The sequence below is a fragment of the Protopterus annectens genome, chromosome 9.part0 (genome assembly GCF_019279795.1).
Source record: "Protopterus annectens isolate FY-2018-M chromosome 9.part0, PAN1.0, whole genome shotgun sequence".
Classification (NCBI taxonomy): Eukaryota; Metazoa; Chordata; order Ceratodontiformes; family Protopteridae; genus Protopterus; species Protopterus annectens.
In genome coordinates this window covers 1432353516-1432375254 of record NC_056743.1, presented here as the reverse complement: position 1 = coordinate 1432375254, position 21739 = coordinate 1432353516, and the positions used below count along the sequence as shown (strand labels likewise).

Sequence of the window (21739 nt, the reverse complement as noted above, 5' to 3'; positions counted from 1 at the left end):
CCGATACTGGTTCAGTCACATCGGTGTCGGCTCCGACTGGTTCCGACCACCATGTGACTCAGGCTTCGGTGTCGGCGCCGACCGGCTCTGACACTCTTACTTTTATGTCTGTATCGGCTCCGGCTGGAGCCGATGCATCGAGACCTTCTGTCGGTGCTGAAAAGTCCTCTGCTCCGACTGCATCGATGGTTTCTTCGGCTCCGATGGTTCCTTCGAGGAAGAGGTCCAGGTCCCCTTCCTTGGAACCGATACTCTCGGCTCTGGCCTCACCTCTCCTCTCGGAACGGAGCCATCGGAGCCGATCATCTAGGTCATCCAGGCTTTCTGACCATGATTTAGAGAGGGTGGTCAGTAGATTACTGAAATCACAGGCACTGGCCCAGATGCTACATAGTCCGTCTCAACAGACGACTATTAGTCCACACCCTATTGCAGTTCCTCCTTCGACTCTACCTCAGAGTTTGGAGCTGGAGTCTTCGGGAATAGTTTCTGCTATGGCTGAGGGGCAGATACCCCCCCCCCTTCTGCTCCCTCAGCATCTACTCTTATCTCCTCTTCGAGACCTTCCTTAGAGGGATTCGGTGGTCGGGCTTCCCTGGTCTCCTCCGAGGGGGTGAGTGGCATCGGACCCTTGTCCGACCCCACTCTTCCCCTTGGAGCCTCGGCCTTGGTGAGCTCAGCTCCGACATCTGCCTCGGAGCCTTCCCTTTCGGTGGGCCCTGGAGTTCCGGTTTCTTCGGAACGGGTTCTCTCGGACCTCCCTGGGAGGGGAGCCTTCGAGGTGATGAAGAGTGTGCTGGCCACTGGACTCAGCCAGCAGTCTGTTCCCTTAGCTCCTCCCTCTATGGTGCCTGTCGATATCTCTGCCATCTCTCTTGCTCCCGGACCCAGAGATCCTCCGCCTCAGGTTTCCCCACTGGGAAGAACCCCCTCTTCCGAGGTTTCTCCTGATCAGTCAGGGGATCCTCCGCGCAAGAGGACTTGTAAGTGGAAACACGAGACTCCCTGAGTCTATCACTTCAGATACTGACTTAGATGAGTCGGAGGGATCCCCAAGATCCCCCTCTGAGGATGTCTCCTTTTCAGACATCCTAGAACTCCTTAAACAGAGGGGAAACTGGCCCTCCAATAATCCCTCTGAGGATGAGTCGGTATACCTAGAAGCGTTTGGATCTCGGCCCTCCACCTCCTGGGTGTCTCCGCCTTTCGACCCCCTTATGCAGGTTATTGCTCGAAAGGCTTGGGCTGCTCCTGACTCTGTAGAGCCAGTTCCTAGGAGGCCGTCTAAATTTATTACTGCCCCTTCAGATAAGCAATTCCTTACGAAAGGTGTCCCTGCTGATGCCATGGTGGTGGCGGCTGCCACTAAGAAGGAACTTGCAGATCCTTCCGTACCTATCCATCCTCCTAATAAGGACTCTAGGACCATGGATAGGTATGGTAAGCGGATGTTCTCTTCAGCGACCTTTGCTATGCGCTCGCTGAACTACTTATGTCACTTCACCAGACTCCAAAGGGACATCCTTAAGGAGCTAGGTGAAGTAGTACAGGATCCCACAGCTGCAGGGGCTCAAGAAAAAATTGCTTCACAGCTAGGAACCCTTAATTCTATTGTTAACTCCTCCATGCGACTGATATCATATGCAGCAGATGGAGCGAGTAGGACCGCAGGTACAGGTGTGGCTCTTAGGCGCCAAGCCTGGATGCGGCTCTGTAATTTTGCAGATCCCTTTAAGGCGTCCTTCACAAACTCTCCCTTTGATGGGTCAGCTTTGTTTGGCCCTCAAGTGAAGGATACATTGACCAGGTGTGAGCAGGACGGCAAGACTCTTTCTGCCGTAGGGGTCCGTTTTTCCACCCCTTCTAGACCTTATCCTAAAGGGCAGAAGGGTGGCAAAATGTGGTTCCGTAAATCCCAAGGAGTCACGCCGGATACACGTGGTCAGTTTACCCCTAGAGGCAGAGGGGGTAACAATAACAGATGCCGCTCTAGAGGCAGAGGGGGTCCACAAAACCAGGGAAGCAGAGAGCCTCTCTCTGACAAGCCCTTTCAGCATCCCTGAGATGTTGCCCGACTGTCCATCCTTGGAGGCAGTCGGGGGAAGACTATCGCTGTACCCAGAAGCCTGGCGTTCCCTCACTCAAGACAGATGGGTACAGTCGATCATATCCGAGGGTTACAAAATTCCTTTCGAGGAAAGTCCTTTCTCTCACTCAAATTCCCTTCCAGATGTACCACCCGGTCTAAGGGAAATTGCAGAGTTAGAAGTATTAAAACTTCTACAAAAAAGAGCCATTCAGCCAGTTACAACAGACCATTCAGAGCCTGGAATCTACTCAAGGTTCTTTTTGGTCCCCAAAAAGACGGGAGACTGGAGACCAATATTGGATCTCAGCAGACTCAACAAGTCTGTGAGAAAGACAAGATTCCAAATGGTCACACTTCAGTCAATTCTGCCCTTCCTAGAGAAGGACAACTGGATGTGCTCAATAGAGCTTCAGGATGCGTACTATCACATAATTCACAGGCGCTCCAGAAGGTTTCTCCGCTTTCGGCTGGGGTCCAGTCACTTCCAATTCAGAGCCCTGCCCTTTGGTCTCACTACAGCCCCCAGAGTGTTCACCAAATGTATGGCAGTGGTCACGGCTCACCTGAGATGTCAAGGATTCCAGGTGTTTCCGTATCTCGACGACTGGCTCCTTTCAGCCACCACCAGGCATCAACTTCTTCTAGCCAGGGATTACACAATAAATCTTTGCACTCAATTGGGAATTTCGATCAACTACAAAAAATCCTCCTTATTGCCCTGCCAGTCTATTACTTTCATAGGCGCAAACTTAAACACTGTTCGGATGTCAGCTACCCTTACAGATCAAAGAATCTCAGACATTCAAAGTCACGTGAGGATCATCCTAGCCAGCAAGAAAGTACAAGCCAGAATGGTTCTAAAGGTGTTGGGCCTCATGGCTGCAGCCATTACCCTTCTTCCCCTGGCCCGCTTCTATATGCGCCTACTTCAGTGGATGTTGTTCACTCAGTGGTCTTACCAACAACTTCCGATGCGTCACCAAATACTGGTGACACAGATTTGCAAGAATCATCTTTCATGGTGGATTATTTCTCCCCAGATTCACCAAGGCAGACCCTTTGTACCCCCAGCCCCGGTAGCCACTGTCACTACGGACGCCTCCCTGATCGGGTGGGGGGGTCATTATCAGGGCAGGATGGTTCATGGGATGTGGCAACCGTTCGAATACCACCTGCACATAAATGTCCTAGAGATGAGAGCAGTGCTTTTAACGTTGCAAGCCCTCAACGACTTTCTTCCCTTGGGGACAATTGCAGTCCACACAGACAACATGTCTGTAGTATGGTATATCAACAAACAGGGCGGAACCAAGTCCTACCCCTTGTGTCGAGAAGCGCTCAGACTTTGGCAATGGGCGATCTCCTCTCATCGGTTTCTGGTAGCAACGCATATCCCTGGGAAAACCAACATTTTAGCGGACAGATTGAGCAGAGCTATTCTCATGCCTCACGAGTGGTCTCTCAAACAATCTATAGTGGAGGAAATTTTTCTAGAATGGGTCCGCCCATGTTGCGATCTTTTTGCTACTCCCCAAAACAGCAAATGCCCAGACTTCTTCTCTCTCTTCCCACTGCCAGGCCATCCCCCCAGAGACGCTCTAACCCAGGATTGGCCCCAGGGACTTCTTTATGCCTTTCCTCTGATTCCACAAGTACTCCAGAAAGCCACCGTTTTGAGAGCCAAAATGATTCTCATTGCTCCCTATTGGCCTCAACAGATTTGGTTTCCGTTCCTTCATCGTCACCTTTTGGTGCAGCCGTGGCATCTGGACCCAGTGCCAGACCTTCTGATTCACCAATCAGGTCAGCTGCACCGGTCTATCCCTTCTCTCAACCTCACAGCATGGTTGCTCCACTTCCTTCCTTAGCCAGGCTTCCTATGATCTCTAATCCTGTTAGAGACATCATAGTAGCTTCCTTAAAATCCTCTACTAGGAGGATTTATACTAGCAAATGGAAACGTTTTTCGTATTGGGCAAAAGCCAAAAATATTGATCCCTTTACTGCTCCAGTACAAGCAGTTTTGGATTTCTTAGCGGAAATCTTTCACGCGGGCTCCTCTTCCTCCACGGTCAAAGTTCAGTTGGCTGCTATCTCGAACTTTCATGTCGGGTTCGCAGATCACAACATTATGTCCCACAGGCTTTGTAGAGCCTTCTTAAAAGGAATTTTTCTCCTGAAACCTCCAATCAGGAGTCCTCCTCCTCAATGGGACCTAAATTTAGTGCTGACATCCTTGATTCTTCCTCCCTTCGAGCCAGCTGTTTCATGTTCCCTGAAATTTCTTTCATGGAAAACTTTATTCCTGGTTGCTATTACTTCGGCTAGGAGGGTATCTGAACTTCATGCTCTCTCTGTTCGCCCCCCCCTATTTAGTCTTCCACAAAGACAGAGTATCATTGAGAACTAATCCGACCTTTTTGCCTAAGGTCGCCTCAAAGAGTAATTTGAATCAGGCTATTGATCTTCCTGTATTTTTCCCAAACTACTCAAACAGTTCGGAACAAAAGTTACATTATCTTGATGTTCACCGCCAACTCAGATATTATTTGGACAGAACAAAACAATTCAGGAAATCCGATCAACTCTTTGTTTCTTATGCTGATAACAAAAAAGGCCTTCCTGTCTCAAAAGTGACCTTATCTAGATGGCTTTCTTCTGTCATCTCCGAAATTTATCAGCTTAGGGGAAAACAGCTGTGCTCAAAACCTAAAGCGCATTCAACCAGAAGCTTAGCCACTTCCACAGCTTTTCAAGCTAGACTTCCATTAGACACTATTTGTGCAGCAGCCACTTGGGCCACTCCTCATACCTTTGTTTCTCATTACAAATTGGATTTGGCCTCCAGGGACAGAGCCAGTTTTGGCTCTACAGTTCTCAAGAGTCTGTTCCATTGAGCCACCCATGATAGAGGTGCTAGGAACACGGTCCCATCAAGCAAGAATGAAGGCGAGATTGACAACTTAACATTGAGAAGTTATGTACCTACCATAACGTTCCATGTTAGTTGTCTTCTCGCCTTCTTTCTTGACCCTCCCTCCTTCCCCCTGGCCTGGACAGACCTTTTCTCTCTACATGGAAGAATGTTTCTTAAGACCATACAGTGCTGGTCCTCCAAAACCATCCTTCAGGCTTTTCTCTCCTTCTTTCTTCCTTTGGGAAGTTTTTTATGCTAGGTGTTATTGCCTACAGACAACAAACGAGATCTGGGTACTTACCGCCTTGCATCATGGGATATGGGGCTGCCTTGAGCTGGTAAAAGTGACTCTCGAGCTTAGCAAGTGCCGAGTCAGAGCCGAGGATCAGCTCCGAACCCATCAAGCAAGAAAGAAGGCGAGAGAAGACAACTAACATGGAACGTTATGGTAGGTACATAACTTCTCATTTTCATACTATGTTTAATTTGGTATAATTATTTAAACTCTACATTTTTTTTGTAATTTTTTTAAAGATTTTATCATTATTGTTCTTAAAATGTTTTGTAATACTTTGGAGCTTTTCTCTCCAGGCCTCCACTCACTGAAAATGGGCTCCTATTCAAGATCATGCAGAATTTTGCTCAGACTTCTGGGATTGAGAAGACAAATACAGATTGATTTTGGATTTGTTAAGTTGGAAGGTCTAAGAGACAGACCATGCCTGAAAAGACAGTATGGGGGTAAGAATGCCTTTGCCAGTATGCAGAAGCCCTGTGGTAGGAGGTATAGGACAATCCTGGTGAAGCAGGCTGGATTGTGACTATCTGCATCCAAGCTGACAAACAGTGGATCCTCCTCAAATGATACCAGTTGCTGAAACAATTATTATATTAAAGCCTGATATTTGTCTGCTTGCAGTGTGTTATCATTCATGGGGATGCCAAAATGCTGCTCAAGACTGGCTGCTTCCTTGCTGTACCCATGTACATTGAAAGCACAACCAAGTCTGTCTTCATCCCCACCAGAAGGGAGCATGTAAAAGCCTTCACATGGGTTCATAGGTTGGTACTAGGCTGTCAGCCCTAGGGCCTGTACAAGCCTAGCCATAACAATTCCCTGGCTATTTCTTCTAACACTATTTACTTCCCTGGACCCCTGTCTAGCAGGGCAACTGACATGATCCTCGGGGTGAATTTCCTTTCTCCCATCCAATCGTCAAGGTTCCTTTTGAAGAGGGCCAAAGAGGCACTCTGCTTGACATGTATGGACAATCTATTCCAGAGTCTGGGGAGTCTCTGGGTCAGGAACCTATCCCTCCAGCATGTTTTGTTTATTGTGATGACAAGGTTTGGATCCCTGGAGCGTGTGGCTCTGAGGGATTGGGATTTCTTTGAGTGTAGCATGTCCAACAGCTCTAGGTTTGACATGGCTTTGTATGTTAAGCAGAGATCGCCTCTGAGTAGACGATATGCGACAGAGTATAGCTGGAGTTTTTTAAGGCGGTCAGCATAGGGCATCTGCTTTAGGCCTGTGATTCTTTTAGGTGAGGTATTTCTGCGGCCTTTCCAGTTGTTGCAGATGTCTTGAGAGGTACATACCAAACGGGGCGTTGTATTCTATAATGGGTCTAATGAGAGATGAGTACAGTGGGACAATGACCTCCTTTTTTCTGGATGAAAAGCCCTTAGTGATGAGGTGTGCCACATAGAAGGATTTCCTGACTGTTGTGGCGATGTGGTTATCGAACGTGAGACCACTGTCCACCTGTGTCCCTAAGTCTCTTATCACACTTTTGGTGTTTAGTGTACTGCCACCTATATGGTAATTCACGAGTACATGTTTTTTCCCAAGGGAGATAACTATACATTTCTTGGCATTGAGCTTGAGCCCATGGCTCTGGCACCAAGCATCTGTTTTTGTAAGGCCCTTTTGTAGAGTGTCCACATCATTTGCGGATTCAATAATGGCTCCCAGTTTGCAGTCATCTGCAAACTTTGTTAGCCAGAGTCCCTTAGTGTTGGCATGTACTTCAGAGAAGGAGGTGCAAACAAGAGCGGTCCCAGGACTTAACCCTGAGGTACTCCACTTGTCTGGAGCTGGATTTGGAGTCGGCTACTTTTACAGTGTGGGTTCTATCAGTAAGCCAGTTAGCAACCCACTGGGTGACGTAGGGATTAATGCCCAGCTTAGTAAGTTTATCTATGATTCCAGAGTGGGGAATGGTGTCAAAGGCCTTGGCAAGGTCTAGATAGGCTGTGTGGACCACCTTACCCTTGTCCATGGCTCTGGAGACTGATTCAAAGAAGTCAATCAGGTTCAGGAGACAAGATCGGCCCTTCACGAACCCAAACTGGGTGGGGTCCAGTGTTTGAAGGTTGCCAATGTCTTTGTTTATAAGCTCCATGATAATACGCTCCATGGCCTTGCAGATAAGGCTCGTCAGACTGATGGGACGGTAGTTTCCAGGATCCAAGGTGGATCCCCCCTTGTGGAGTGGGATAACTGTAGCTCTGTGCCACTCAGTGGGCACAAAACCTGAGGTGAGGCTATGATTAAATATGACACTTAGGTGAGGTGCCAGTTCATATTGTAGTACATGTAGTACACAGCCCGGGATGTCATCTGGTCCCATGGATGCTGTATTCTTAGCTTTGGAGAGTGCATTTTTTACCTGTGTGGCCATTATTACCGGCATTTGGCAATCTTCCGGTATTGAGCTGGGCCATTTAAGGGGTGAGGGGGGGTGAAGTTGGCACTGAATCGATCTGCCAGGATATTGGCAATATTCTTGGGATCAGTATACTTAATGCCATTCTGTTTTAGCTCAGAGCAGATCTGAGCAGTGCCATTTAGATTCTTGACAGTTATAGAATGCCTTGTGGTTGTCTTTGGAATCTTTGGCAATTTTATTTTCATAACTAGCTTTGGAAGATTTTATGAGGGATCTCAGTTTCTTACTGAGGCTGATAGGGGAGTTTTTTGCATCCTGGGATTTTCCTCTTTTCTGCAACAGTTTCTTCCTTTTGTTGTAAAGTTTGTTTATGGCAGGGGACCACCAGATTGGCTTCCTTTTTTTGGATGAGAGCATCTTGGTTCTATTTGGGATGGCATGATTCATGCATGAGTGGATGTGCCTGTACAGTGCCTTAGTGTAGGATTCAGCAGTTGAACTTTCAGTTCCCGGCTGCATGGGTGTCATGACGTTTGTCACTTCTGACTTGAGTAGCATGAAGTTGGCTTTGGAGAAGTTTTTTCTGGAGGTTTCCTTACTGGGGAGATGTGGCTGTTAAGGGTGATTTGCTTATGGTCAGACCTGACTAACAAGGGGGTGACCATAGGTGCGGAGCATCAATTTCCCATGTTGGTAATGACCAGGTCTAGGATATTGGAGCCCCTGGTGGGACTATGGATTAGTTGATCCAGGGCATTGGAATTTATGAATTCCAAGAACCGTTGGGCAAAGGTGTTGGTACTCCCATGTGGGCAACATCTAGGTTGTAGATATATATATATATATATATATATATATATATATATATATATATATATATATATATATATATTTATTTATAACTGGGGTGAAGAGATGTAAGGGCCCTAGTGTCATCATGAATTCTGTCACATGAGAAACAGCTAACCTTCATTCTGAGTAAGTGGAAAGTCCATGTGTTTTGACTGTAGAGGATCAGTGCTTGTATTTTGAAGGTTTGTAGCATCTTTCTGTATAGTGAAGTAGGGATGCCATGCTGTCCCTGCACAACATATATGGTGTCTTGCTTCACTGTTTGTTCTGTTACATGACCACCTTGGGTAGATTGAATTATGGCTTTTCTTTGCAGAAAAACGTTTGCATGATATCCTTGAGCTTCTTAGTGTGGTTGCCACTTGCATTAGAGCACCCACTTACCTAGCTTGTTAACATGACAACTTTGGGTAGTGGGATTTAAGATTTTCTGTGCAGTTAAATGCTTGCTTGATATCCTTGTGCTTGTTACTGTGGTTACTGCTTGCAATAGAGCACCCAATTGCCTAGCTGTGAAAACAAAAGAAGTTGGATTGTAGTGGGATTGGTGTTTTATTAAGTCATAGTCAGTGTAGATACTGAGAACAATCTGTGGTGTGTTTGTAGTTAATTTGTAGTAATTTTGTTTCTTTGTTACCATGTTATGGAACAGAAACTTTAATGAAAACTCCGTTTTTGTCTCTGAACCCAAACAGGTTGGTCTTGCCCTATGTGCGTCACATAAAGGGAGAGGAGGATAAGCCCCTACCACCTTCCAAACCCCGGAAGCAATACAAAACATCAAAGGAGAATAAAGGAGGGAAAGGTGATGATTCAACTGAGAAGTACAAAAGACAGAAAAAAGAAAAAAGAGGCAAAGAGAGTGAGAAGGTAAAGCCTGCAAAACTTTTTAAAGTTATACGGTGGATTAAAGAAATTGGCAAATGTTTTATTCTAGATATTGGCTTGATCAGCACCTAGTTTTGCCAAATAATATTTTAAATGGCATTACAAAATACTTTTTTGTGATCTAATGAGAATGATTATTAAAAGTTGCACTACGGTCCCTAATGCAATATTTTAAAGGCAATCCTTCATGAAATATGGCTGTAGAGTATTATGTGAGGACGAAGCAGCATATTTTTTAACAATTCAGAACATTAACTTTACATGTCCTGTCTGCTTTTATATTAGTGACTAGTTAGCTTATTTTTTTTAAAGTGATGTATATTTTGATCCACCCTTCCCCCGCATACTGCTGCCTGCAAGCAGCATTGAATTTCACCAAAGCACAGTTCATGATTCTGCTAAACCTGCATTTCTCCAGCATACATTGTTATGAAAAAGTTTATTGCTTTTGTGCAAACTCTCAACATCTTTTACCAATTTTAACTCTCACACCCATCTGCATGAAGTATTCCCCAAGGTGCTATAAATTCAGAGTTGGTTTATGATGTTATGGAAAGTGCTGGGGAGAAACTTTTTGCATGTTGTTTTGAAGGGTTCTGATGGAGCTGGTCCTAATTCTGCACTATTTGAATTTGCAATTTCCATAACAGAGTGCTAGAGAATCTTCAGTTTTACTGTATTGCTTTGACTAAACTTAATTAACTTAATTGTATTTAATTGTCCTGTTGTGATCCATGCCTGCAACCAAGCTCTTGATGCAGTGTCATCTTAATATCTCAAAAAATACAAACTGCTGAAAAACAGGAGATGGCAATAACGAGTTAAGCTGGCAGACTGGACGACAATTCTGCAAAAGTACCAAAGCTTTATTAGAAGTAAGCGCTTTCGGTAGAGAGCAATCTCCCCACCTTTATCAGACAAATACATATTATAAAACTGGCTTCTTATATATTCATGACAGGATTCAAAAATATTGACCTGATTGGTTCGTTAATTAATTAATTAATTAATTAATTAATTAAAAATTAACTATATTTGAAAGCTTTTTCTAAGGAATCTTTCTAAAAATGCATAAAATGACAATATAACAATATAACAAAATGCTAAGCAACAAGGTAATCCAAAGGCACGCACAACAATTCATTTAAAGTTCTATCTGAGTTACTTTTTAAATTTCCTTTTTAAATTTCTTTTTATATTTCTTTTTGTATGTATATACTTGTATCTTTACACTAAGAGGGTTCAGGAAGTGCATCTATGTGTAAATTAATATACATATTTAAAATCTTCTAAATGTCTTATATGTTTAAAATATTTAAAAACCTTTAAAAAAATACAATACAATACAATACAATACATTTTACCCTCACGACAACCCCTTAAACTAGAAATGTACTGAAAAGGTGCTATGAAAAAATATATTGTGGATGTACATATTATATGGTATATGCCCACTCTTAGTTCTTAATATGTTGAACCCTCTTAGTGTAAAGATACAAGTATATACATACAAAAAGAAATATAAAAGGAAATTTAAAAAGTAACTCAGATAGAACTTTAAATGAATTGTTGTGCGTGCCTTTGGACTGCCTTGTTGCTTGGCATTTTGTTATATTGTCATTTTATGCATTTTTAGAAAGATTCCTTAGAAAAAGCTTTCAAATATAGTTAATTTTTAATTAATTAATTAACGAACCAATCAGGTCAATATTTTTGAATCCTGTCATGAATATATAAGAAGATGGTTTTATAATATGTATTTGTCTGATGAAGGTGGGGAGATTGCTCTCTACCGAAAGCGCTTACTTCTAATAAAGCTTTGGTACTTTTGCAGAATTGTCGTCCAGTCTGCCAGCTTAACTCGTTATTGCCATCACCTGTTTTTCATCTTAATATCTCTCATTAGATCACAGAATATGCACCAACATTGCCATCTACCATAACACTTTTGTGGAATGGGCATGATTTTATAAATACGGTTTGAAGGACAGGTGTATGCAGAAGACACCGTTGCTGTGGAACTGACTTCCCATACACATGAAACAAAGTTCATCCTTGTCCATATTCAAGCACAACTTGGATATGTGGATGAGAAGCAGAAAATTTACCCCAGTACTGCCCCTGTACTATTAATGGACAGAGACAGCTTCTAAATGCTTTAAGTTTATCCCATTCATGGGTTGCCTCAAATTATCTAGGTATGATACCAGATGTTATGTGATCCTATCTCGCCTACATTCTGTACTGAAGGGCTCAGAGCCGATCCCTCGGCTCCGACTCGGCACGCTATGCTATAGAGCGAAGCCTCTTATTGGCTGAGCTATTTTCTATCCCAGGATGCACCACCACTAATCCCCCAGATCTCTTTTGCCGCTTACAAGCTAAGACGTGGTCTCAACTTGGCTGAGCTAAGTACTGTTTTCTTTCTAAAGTTTCCTGTCAGGAAGTCTCTTATTATTACCCAAAAAGCTGTTTTAACAGCTATTTTTGTCGTACGAGTGTGTTTTGGTACTTTTTGTTGTGAAAAATTGTGTGTTTGATTAAGGGAAAGGTTTCCCGTTTAAGTTAGAGGGGCCTTCCCCTATTATTCAGCTAGTATCTTTATTTTTTCAAGAAGGTCAAGTACCCGTTTAAGTTAGAGGGTCTTGGCCCTCCCTTTCAGTATTTTGTTCTTGTTTGATACTACATTGTGTTGTGTCTTTAAAAAAAAAAAAAGGTTGTTGGTTAAAATTTTTCGTATTGTGGTAAATCTTCATATAGATAGTGCTACTTTCACTAGTTTTAGTCTTTTGATAATTCATTATGTCGAAAGAACATAGACCCTCTGGGTTCAAAAAGTGCACAAGGTGTGGTTATAAAATGTCTATAACCAATGACCACTCCTCGTGCATATATTGTTTAGGCGCCAAGCACCTACAGGAGTCCTGTAGTGTGTGTCACGCTTTTTCATCTAGAGTCCTCCAAGAGAGGAAGAATAAATTAATATTGAAAGGGCTGATTAAACCCTCCTTCGAGGATGCCTTATCTTCCTCTTCCTCTCCTACCAAAAAGAAGAAAAAAGCGTCGGCTCCGACCAGCCCATCGGAACCGACTGCTAAGAAACCTAGGCAGGCTTCTCCATTGGCTCCACGGACTTCGGAGCCGAGAGCGGAACAGTCTGCCTCGATGCCTCCAGTCTCAACTCCTCTGGTTTCGGAGCCGAGGACTGGGGCATCGAGAGGCGGGTCACCTTCATCGGCTCCACTGATCTTGGAACCGATGAGGGTTGCCGGCTCAGACTCTTCCCCTTCGGCGCCGAAGCCCTCCTCGGCACCGAGGGAAATTGTTTTGGGATCTCCCTCGGAACCGATATTGGTCGAGTCCATTCGGAGCCGGTCCCCCAGTCCTATGGAGCCGATGGAGAAGTCGGTTCGGACCCGATCGGTCTCATCTAGATCCTCCAAGATGTCTGATTCGGACATCGACAGGATGCTCCTAAGACTTTTTCAGTCTCGTGTGTTCCAAAAGTTAGTTTCGGCTCCAGCCCATTCGGCTTCGGAGCCGATGGTCCACCCTGTAGTTATGGTTCCTGCTCCAACAGCCTCGGCACCGTTGGAGCCGGTACTGGTGGAGCCGATGGAGGTTTTCGGGTCGGGCCCGACCCTTACTCCAACTCCGGCTCTCGAGTCGGAGTTCGGTACGCGGACCTCCTCTGTCGGCCCTGGGGGGGATGCTTCGGGACTGATGTTTTCGGTCCCAAGCCTTCCTCTCGGTGCGTCTGCTGTGGGGGTACCGTCTACTGTTGTGGCCACGGAGGTGGGACCTTCCCAGGATTCTGGTGGTCTGGCCTTCAGGGCCATGAGGAGTGCTTTAGCCAAATCCTCTTTGGCTACCTCCACGGTCTCTCCAGCACCTTCCTTGCATACGGAGACTGGGTCTTTGGCAGTCCCCCTGTCCTTAGACAGCGGAGCCCCGGGGCCTGAGGTCACCCCCATCTTCCTCCTGGAGGTCCCTCTGAAGCTTCTTCGGAGGAACCTCCAAGGAAAAGATCGTGCAAGAGGAAGCACGTTGACTCCCCCGATGAGTCTCTCACGTCAGACACTGATCTTGATGATGCAGAGGGGTCCCCTAAGTCGTCCTCAGATGATGTCTCCTTTGCAGACATCCTGGAAGCCCTCAAACAACGAGGCGGCTGGCAATCCAAACCCCCTTCTGCTGACGAGTCGGTGTTCCTTAAGGCCTTTGGGGCTCAGCCCTCCGCCTCCTGGGTGTCTCCGCCCTTCAACGAGCTCCTAGATTTGATCTGTCGAAGGGCGTGGGAACACCCAGACTCTGTGGAACCGGTGCCTGCTCGCCCAAACAAGTTCCTGTCATCACCCCCAGAAAAGGAGTTTTTGACGAAAGGTGTGGCTGTAGATGCCTTGGTGGTGGCATCTGCTACCCAGCAAGATGTAGCAGAGGCTTCGACGTCCGTCCATCCTCCTAATAAGGAGTCTAGGAGCATGGATCGGTACGGTAAGCGCACCCTAAGTTCAGCGGCCTTTACTTTAAGGTCCCTGAACTATCTAACACACTTCACCAGGTTTCAGAGGGATCTGATCAAGGAGCTTTCAGATACACTCTTGGGTAACCTTCCTGAGCAGCTGGCCCAGACGGTTGGCTCTCAGTTGGCTACGCTGTCATCCATATCAAACTCGTCCATGAGGCTCATTTCTTATGCAGCCGAAGGGGCGAGTAGAGCGGCGGGTACAGGTATTGCTCTACGGAGGCAAGCCTGGCTCCACCTGTGTCATTTTACATCAAGCGTACAGGAGACATCTGCGCTTCAGCTTAGGAGACAGTCATTTTCAGTTCTGCGCGCTGCCCTTTGGTCTCACCACAGCCCCCAGGGTGTTCACCAAATGTTTGGCGGTCGTGACTGCTCACCTGAGAAGTCTAGGATTCCAGGTGTTTCCGTATCTAGATGACTGGCTCCTAACTGCCACCTCCAAGCATCTACTATTGCGGAGCCTACAAGCCACAATATCACTGGGCACTTCCCTTGGAATCACCTTCAATTGGCCAAAGTCTGTGTTGCTGCCATCTCAACGCATAAGATTCATCGGAGTAGAGATAGACTCAAACCGAATGCGGGTCTATCTTCCTACAGAAAGGATACAAACCATACAGGCTCAAGTTCGAGCCTTACTTCCCAGATCCAAAGCCCCAGCCAGAATGGTCCTGCAGCTATTGGGATCTATGTCCGCCACGGTTCTTCTAGTTCCCCTAGCAAGGTTGCACATGAGAATTCTCCAGTGGCTTCTTTCAACACAGTGGTCCTTTCAGGATCTCCCTCTCAGTCACCTCATATGGATCACGGAAACCTGCAAACGGGACCTTCGCTGGTGGCTGGTGCCCTCCAATCTGGATCAGGGACGACCCTTTGTTCCACCTCCTCCTGTGGCCACTTTGACTACGGACGCCTCCCAGATGGGGTGAGGGGGCATTCCTTGGGCAGGTCAGTCCAAGGCAAATGGCATTCGGAAGAGTCCCTACTTCATATCAACATCTTAGAAATGAGGGCGGTGTTTCTGTCCCTACAAGCCCTTCACGATTACCTCCCTCAGGGCGTAATTGCCGTTCACTCCGACAACATGTCAGTAGTCTGGTACCTGAACAAGCAGGGAGGGACCAGATCATACCCCCTTTGCAGGGAGGCCATGAGAGTTTGGGAATGGGCAGTGTCGACCAAACGATTTCTAGTGGCGACTCATATCCCTGGCAAGGCCAATGTGATAGCCGACAGACTGAGCAGAACTATCCTCTCTCCACACGAGTGGTCTCTGAACATTACGGTTGCAAATCAGATTTTCAGCAAATGGGGAATTCCTTGTTGCGACCTCTTCGCAACTCCGCTGAATGCGAAGTGCAAAAAGTTCTTCTCCCTCACTCCGGCTCCGGGGGAGAGCCCTATGGACGCACTAGCCCATCCGTGGCCCACCGGCTTACTATATGCTTTTCCCCCAGTTCCCCTCCTTCCCAGAGTGATCCAAAAGGCGTCTCACTTGGGGAGCAAAATGATCTTAGTTGCTCCTTACTGGCCTCGTCATCTTCGGAAATATGCACTGGACAGTCCATGGTTCCTGGATCAGATCCCAGACCTATTAGTTCATCAGTCGGGACTACTCCACCAGTCCCTCCACACCTTGAAATTAACAGCTTGGCTCCTCCTCTTTCGACTATAGTCAGGAATCATACCTTAGACCCCGAAGTTGTACATATCTTATCTTCGGCCCACAAGTCTGCCACTAAGAAATTGTATTCTAGCAAATGGAAGAGATTTGCTATTTGGGCTCAACTCCGGGGTCTGGATCCCATCACTATTCCCGTATCAGAAGTCCTGAAATTTCTAACTTCCCTATTCAATCAAGGTTCTTCAGTCTCTACCATCAAGGTTCAATTGGCAGCTATTTCCAATTTTCACGAGTCTATAAACCCACCTTTAATGAGCAACAGATTGTGTAAGACCTTCATGAAAGGTGCTGCGCTTTTATGACCTCCGATTTCTCATCCTGCTCCTCCATGGGATCTCGATGTGGTGTTACGTGCCTTAACTTCCTCCCCCTTCGAACCGGCAGCAACATGCGATTTGAAATTTCTATCGTGGAAAACTGCCTTTCTGGTTGCAATTACTTCTGCCAGAAGGGTTTCAGAGCTTCAAGCTTTGTCTGTAAAACTTCCGTACCTGGTTTTTCACAAAGACAGAGTATCTCTCAGGCCAAATCCATCCTTTGTCCCTAAGGTTTGTTCCAGTTTTTGCCTACAACAGTCATTAGAACTTCCAGTTTTCTTTCCAAAGTACTCAAACAAAGCGCAATACATATTCCACACATTAGATGTCCACAGGCAATTGTGGTTTTATTTAGATAGGACCAAACAAACAACGAAAACAGATCAATTGTTTGTATCCTTTTCGGATAATAAATTGGGCAAAGCCGTCACAAAGGTCACTATTGCCAAATGGATCAGGGACTGTATTAGTCAAGCTTATTCCTCTTCTAATAAAGAGCTTATGACCACTGTCAAAGCTCATTCTACAAGAGCTATGGCTACTTCAATAGCATTCCATTCTAAGCTTGCCATTAGTGACATTTGTGCTGCGGCTACGTGGTCTTCCCCGCACACTTTCATTTCTCACTACAAATTGGATGTGGCTTCTCGGGGGCGAGCTTCATTTGGTTCCACAGTGCTCAGGAGTGTTTTCCAGTGAGCCACCCAGGATTTAGGTGCTAGGGACGCTGTCCCATCAGTACAGAATGTAGGCGAGATAGGATCACATAACATCTTTTAGTTATGTACTTACCATAACTTTAGATGTTTGGGATCCATCTCGCCACATTCCCAATAACCCACCCTCCTTCCCCCTTCCTTGGAGATCAGAAGAGATCAGAAGGTCCGAATCCTGTTGTTTCATCTTGAAACATCTGGCAATGTTATATAAACAAGTTATGTATGTGTGCATGAATGCGGACAAACAAGATCTGGGGGATTAGTGGTGGTGCATCCTGGGATAGAAAATAGCTCAGCCAATAAGAGGCTTCGCTCTATAGCATAGCGTGCCGAGTCGGAGCCGAGGGATCGACTCCGAGCCCATCAGTACAGAATGTAGGCGAGATGGATCCCAAACATCTAAAGTTATGGTAAGTACATAACTAAAAGTTATTCTCAGTAGAGGTAATATATAATTTAATGGCCATGGGATGGGTAAGGCCAATCTCTAACCATGTGAGATAGGTTAATCTGAGCACTAAAAGGGAAATTGAATAAGCTTAAAATGGCCTGCAAGGGCAGCTAACCTGGTACTTACCTATGAACTTGTAATACAATGCATCAAAGAGGCAGGATGATATATGAAGAAGTCAGCTACCTGCTCAATCAAAAAAGCAGTCTTCTGTTTTTTTTCATTTTTCACTTGACAGTGTCAATGTTCTATTTTGTAAATGGATATAAGTCATTAGAGAGACACACAGAAGAGGACCCAGTCAAACCGCTACATCTAGATGCTGCATGTAGTTGAAAATGTGATCACCTATAAGCAGTTGGTTATCTTTTGGTTACTGCAAACCTCAGACCAAGTTACAGAGGAAGACATGAATTTCCTACTACTCCAAATGATGACCACTGCTGTGGTGGTTCAGTACTTACCCACCATGTAGCAGGAGCCCACACCCAGCTCTTTAACTAATACAGCTAGTTGGCACTGCTGTACAAAGGCAGGTTGTTGGCATGGATGCTACTGATAATAAATTTTTTTCACAAGTGGCTTTTGTTTAATTTATGTAGTGAATGTAGTAAGGGGAACTAAATCTTAAGTATCTTACTGAGTAATGTTACTTTGACTTTATCACTTACATACATAGTGCTGAAGTTGGTTGAGTGTATAGTAGGAAAATAAATAGGATATTATATTTTCCATGCTTGTGTACCACCATCTGCTGTGAATTCAACAATAATGATGACTTTTGTGTAATTATTTTCTAATGTTCTGAATGTTTTTAAGAACAGATCCTCACGTGGTTTTAAAAGTTGTAGAGCTTACACATATTTATGTGTGTTTGTGTGTGGGTGTGTTTTTTTGTGTGTAATTAAACCTCTGCTAGTACAAATGCCTGTGGAAGATGTTACATGTGGCTCCTTAATCCCTCACTTTTGTAGCCTTGGGCTGTGCTGAAGGCATAATCCCTGCACCAAGTAATTAACATGTTGTACAGAATCACAAATAGTAGTGGCTTCTGTTAGAATGCATTTAGAGTGAAGCTTGCAAAAATAGAAGCACACCTCCTACACGTAAAATAAATTACTAGGTTTGATGCTTATTGTTTCAAGAAAAATACTTAAACTTTGTGTTTTGATTTCAAACAGGTATTTCAAGAAAAGGAATTACACGGGGAACATTGTGTGGGAGACCTGGAGGTGCCAGTGTCTGGTTCATACAGTGCAGTCAGTGTTGCTAGCCAGAAAGGATCAGAGCACAAGCTGTCTCCATTGCATTGTGATCCAGTTTCACATCTTGGTGAAGCATCTGCAAAGCTTAGTCTTTCATCTGGGGATTCAGTTGGTGTTCCATCAGAAACGACACGTTCATCTAATGAGCATATGCAATGCTCCTCTGAGTATCACACTGAGTGTCACAGAGATCTGTTGTCTAGCCTTTATTTCAAAGCAAATCATGGAATAATGTCACCTTTAGCAAAAAAGAAGTTGCTAGCTCAGGTTAGCGAATCCATTTCTTTCAGCTGTCATGGAATGTGTACTGAAAAAGGTTCTGTAGAAAAGAACCCCAGAAATGAACAGCAAGATCCTACAGTTGCCGATACCAAAAGTGAAACCAGCAGGCCATCTGTCATTCAGCATTCTCTAGTTCAAAAAGGTCCAGATACGGATGACAGCTGTGAGCATTCACCAGAAACATCCCCTTGTTCTGTGAAGAATGAGCCCTCGCAATGTTTGGAAGAGACAAAGAGTTCATCTGTCATTGGTCATGGACCTTCAGTAGCTGAAGCAGTGGAGAAATCTGCTCCGTCAGTATATTTTGGGAGTATTTATTCATCTCCATACAGCAGCAGTGTTTTCAAGAACTTGGATTGTCATGCTGGCAAGGACCACCTTAGGTACTTCACAGATTGTAAAGGATTCCTCGATAGACCTGGTCAGGAATCAGTCAACCTTCTGCAGAGCAGAAAAGAGATTCAAGGCGATGCTGTCAAAAAGGGAACTGAAGAAGAATGTTTGCGGGATGAACCAACTGATCTTAGTGTCCCCAGGACTCGTCATGGTAGACTATGGCACCCTGATAGCAATGCTTTTTCTTTTCTTCATAAAAGCAGCTCTTGTGTCAATAAAAGTCCTCCAGTTACTGGTCCAAAAGCATGCTGGGTACCACCAATGCCAAATTTTACGAAACTTCAACCTAAGGAAAGCCTACAATCTTTGAAGAGTGGAGAGCTTGTTGGCTCTAGCTTTCAACCTAGGACTAATAACCATAGTATTAGTGTTGCCCATCCCATTAAAAGAAACTGTGATGATGAAGAATTACCATATATGAAAAAGCTGAAAATGGTTTCTCCCCTTGTTAAAGATACTCCCATCAGTGATGGACTTAGTGCAGGGATCAGGAAGAATATTCGGACAGGGACTGGTAGCCAGAAGTTAGCAAAGCCAAGTGCCAGTTATCCAGTGATGTTCTCACCTGTTTTGCCTCACAGTCTAGAATTCTATGAGGGAATGAGGTTGAGGACCCTTGCCCACCCAGCTGATCCTTTAAAAAGCCAACCTCTCACCTATATACCCCCTTTGACTGTGAACCGACTTTTTTTCCCAGGATTTAATGGTCAATTCTTTCCCTCAGCCACTCAGTCACCTGAACTTTACAGACCTCTGGCTAGTAGTACAGTGTCTTTTGAAAATGTCCTGCGTCAAGGGGCTTATTCAGTCAGTCCATGGCACTCACAAACAACTTTTTCTCCATCATTTTATCAAAACACGAAGTTGTAGATTCTGAAATGTACTGTTCCTCTTCAGAATAATAGTCTGATAGTTAACTTTTTAATGTTGAAGCCTACATCATGACACAGATTTAATCTGTGTAATTAAATGCATGTGGAAAGGGGATTTTCCCTTTGAATGGAAATAAATCAGATTAGCACAGTGCACTAAATTGGGGCCATCTTTATGGGTAGACATACCAGGAATTGTAAATGGCAATCAGCAATGAACTTTTATTGTGTCATTTCACTGGGGCATTGTGGGGATCCTAACTCGCAGAAGGAAACTCAATGGCCATTAAATACAGCCAGGACTCCTATTTATTTTGAATAACCTATGGTATAAACACTGTTTGTAGTTTTTCTATAATGAAGAAATTGCTTTCCATTACTTGATAGAATGTGAAATATATGAATATCGCTTATCTCACTTAACTGCAATAAACATAAGGAGGTCAAGCAGCTGAAATGATGCAAACTATTTGTTAAAGCACTATTACTGACAATGTTTTCCTTCATGACTGTAAATGGTACATTTTTGATATCATTGCTTTGAATAATAACAAACACAGGTATTGATTACCTGATCTAATAGCTATGTAAATTTCACTTGTGACAATTTAGGCAACTGGTATTACCTCAAAACTGCACTCATGGTCATGGAGGGATGTGTTTATAAAAGTTGTACTGATGCAGGTGCTAAATTTATCAGCTTAGTATAATATTTTTCTTACAGGAAAATAGAAGGAAATAAAATGTTTTAGAGCTGCACCTGTCACTGTAAAGGTTGTTCTTAAATTGACACAGCAGTAAACAAATAATGCACTTTCTTTTGATGCTGAAAGAAGAGAATGCTGTGTGTTTTGTGTGTACACACCTCACTGCTAACACTAGCATTGGATGAGACATGCTGTACATTTGAGGGGTAACCATCCTTTGGATATTCATTAAACAGAGGTCTCAGGGAGGTGGTAAAGAGATCTCATGGCACTTGATGAATACTAGAGCCACACCACAGTTAAGAAATTCAAACACAGTTGTAGGATGTGACACTGGTGTGTGTGTGTGTGTGTGTGTGTGTGTGTGTAAGTTAATTGGTGCATGTATTTAATAAGGAAAAACAATATTTTGCCAGTTTATGGTTATTGAGACAGGCATCTATATTTGTATTATTTATTACATCATTAAATAGAAAGTACATGATTACAACCCACGGGGGGTAAGTGTAACAATGTTTTAAACTCCTCTATATTTTTAGAATTTTGATTGCTGTTTAATTAAGACTCTAGTTAGTTGTGCAGTGACCTTCATCTGCTACAAGGAAATTTCCAAAGGATAAAGAAAAGCAGTTATAGTCTGTCTTCTAGATTGTATGTCATCCATAGCTTGTAGCTTATATTTAGAGACATCCTAAAATAAGAGTGTTTAAACTTTTGTAAGGTTATAAGCTACATTTCATATTCAGAATGTGGGTGAAACTATATGTAAAGTTATGATTAAGTTGAGTCACTGCAGTGCATGGTCTGTCATTTTGTAGCTTTAAATATTTGTATCAACTCTGTAAAATGAAATTTATTTCCATGTTTAGTAAAGTACTGTGATGAATGAACACTGAGGTGATATATTGGTCTCTGTATTCTGACTTTCTTAGATTAAAATGACTGATACTGTACACGCCTCACAAATAAGAGGCAAAACTTTTGATTACCACATCATACTGGTCTAAGGGAAATATGTGTCTCAAAAGCTATTGACTGGGCAACTGTGTCTTACGCCGTGTCTTGAGATTTGTCTTCATTTAGGAGCAGTCAATGTGTAA

General features: G+C 44.2%; 1 protein-coding gene across 1 annotated transcript in view; it reads left to right on the top strand.

Annotated features, from left to right (window-relative positions):
• ARID5A (AT-rich interaction domain 5A) overlaps nt 1-21529 on the top strand; it is a 484004-nt gene extending 462475 nt beyond the window's left edge. The window contains exons 6-7 of the mRNA XM_044084394.1: nt 9226-9400; nt 18299-21529. Of these exons, the coding sequence (XP_043940329.1) occupies nt 9226-9400; nt 18299-19930 (1807 nt within the window). The 3' untranslated portion in view covers nt 19931-21529. The remainder of the gene's footprint in view (nt 1-9225; nt 9401-18298) is intronic.
• The last annotated feature ends 210 nt before the right edge of the window (nt 21530-21739 follow it).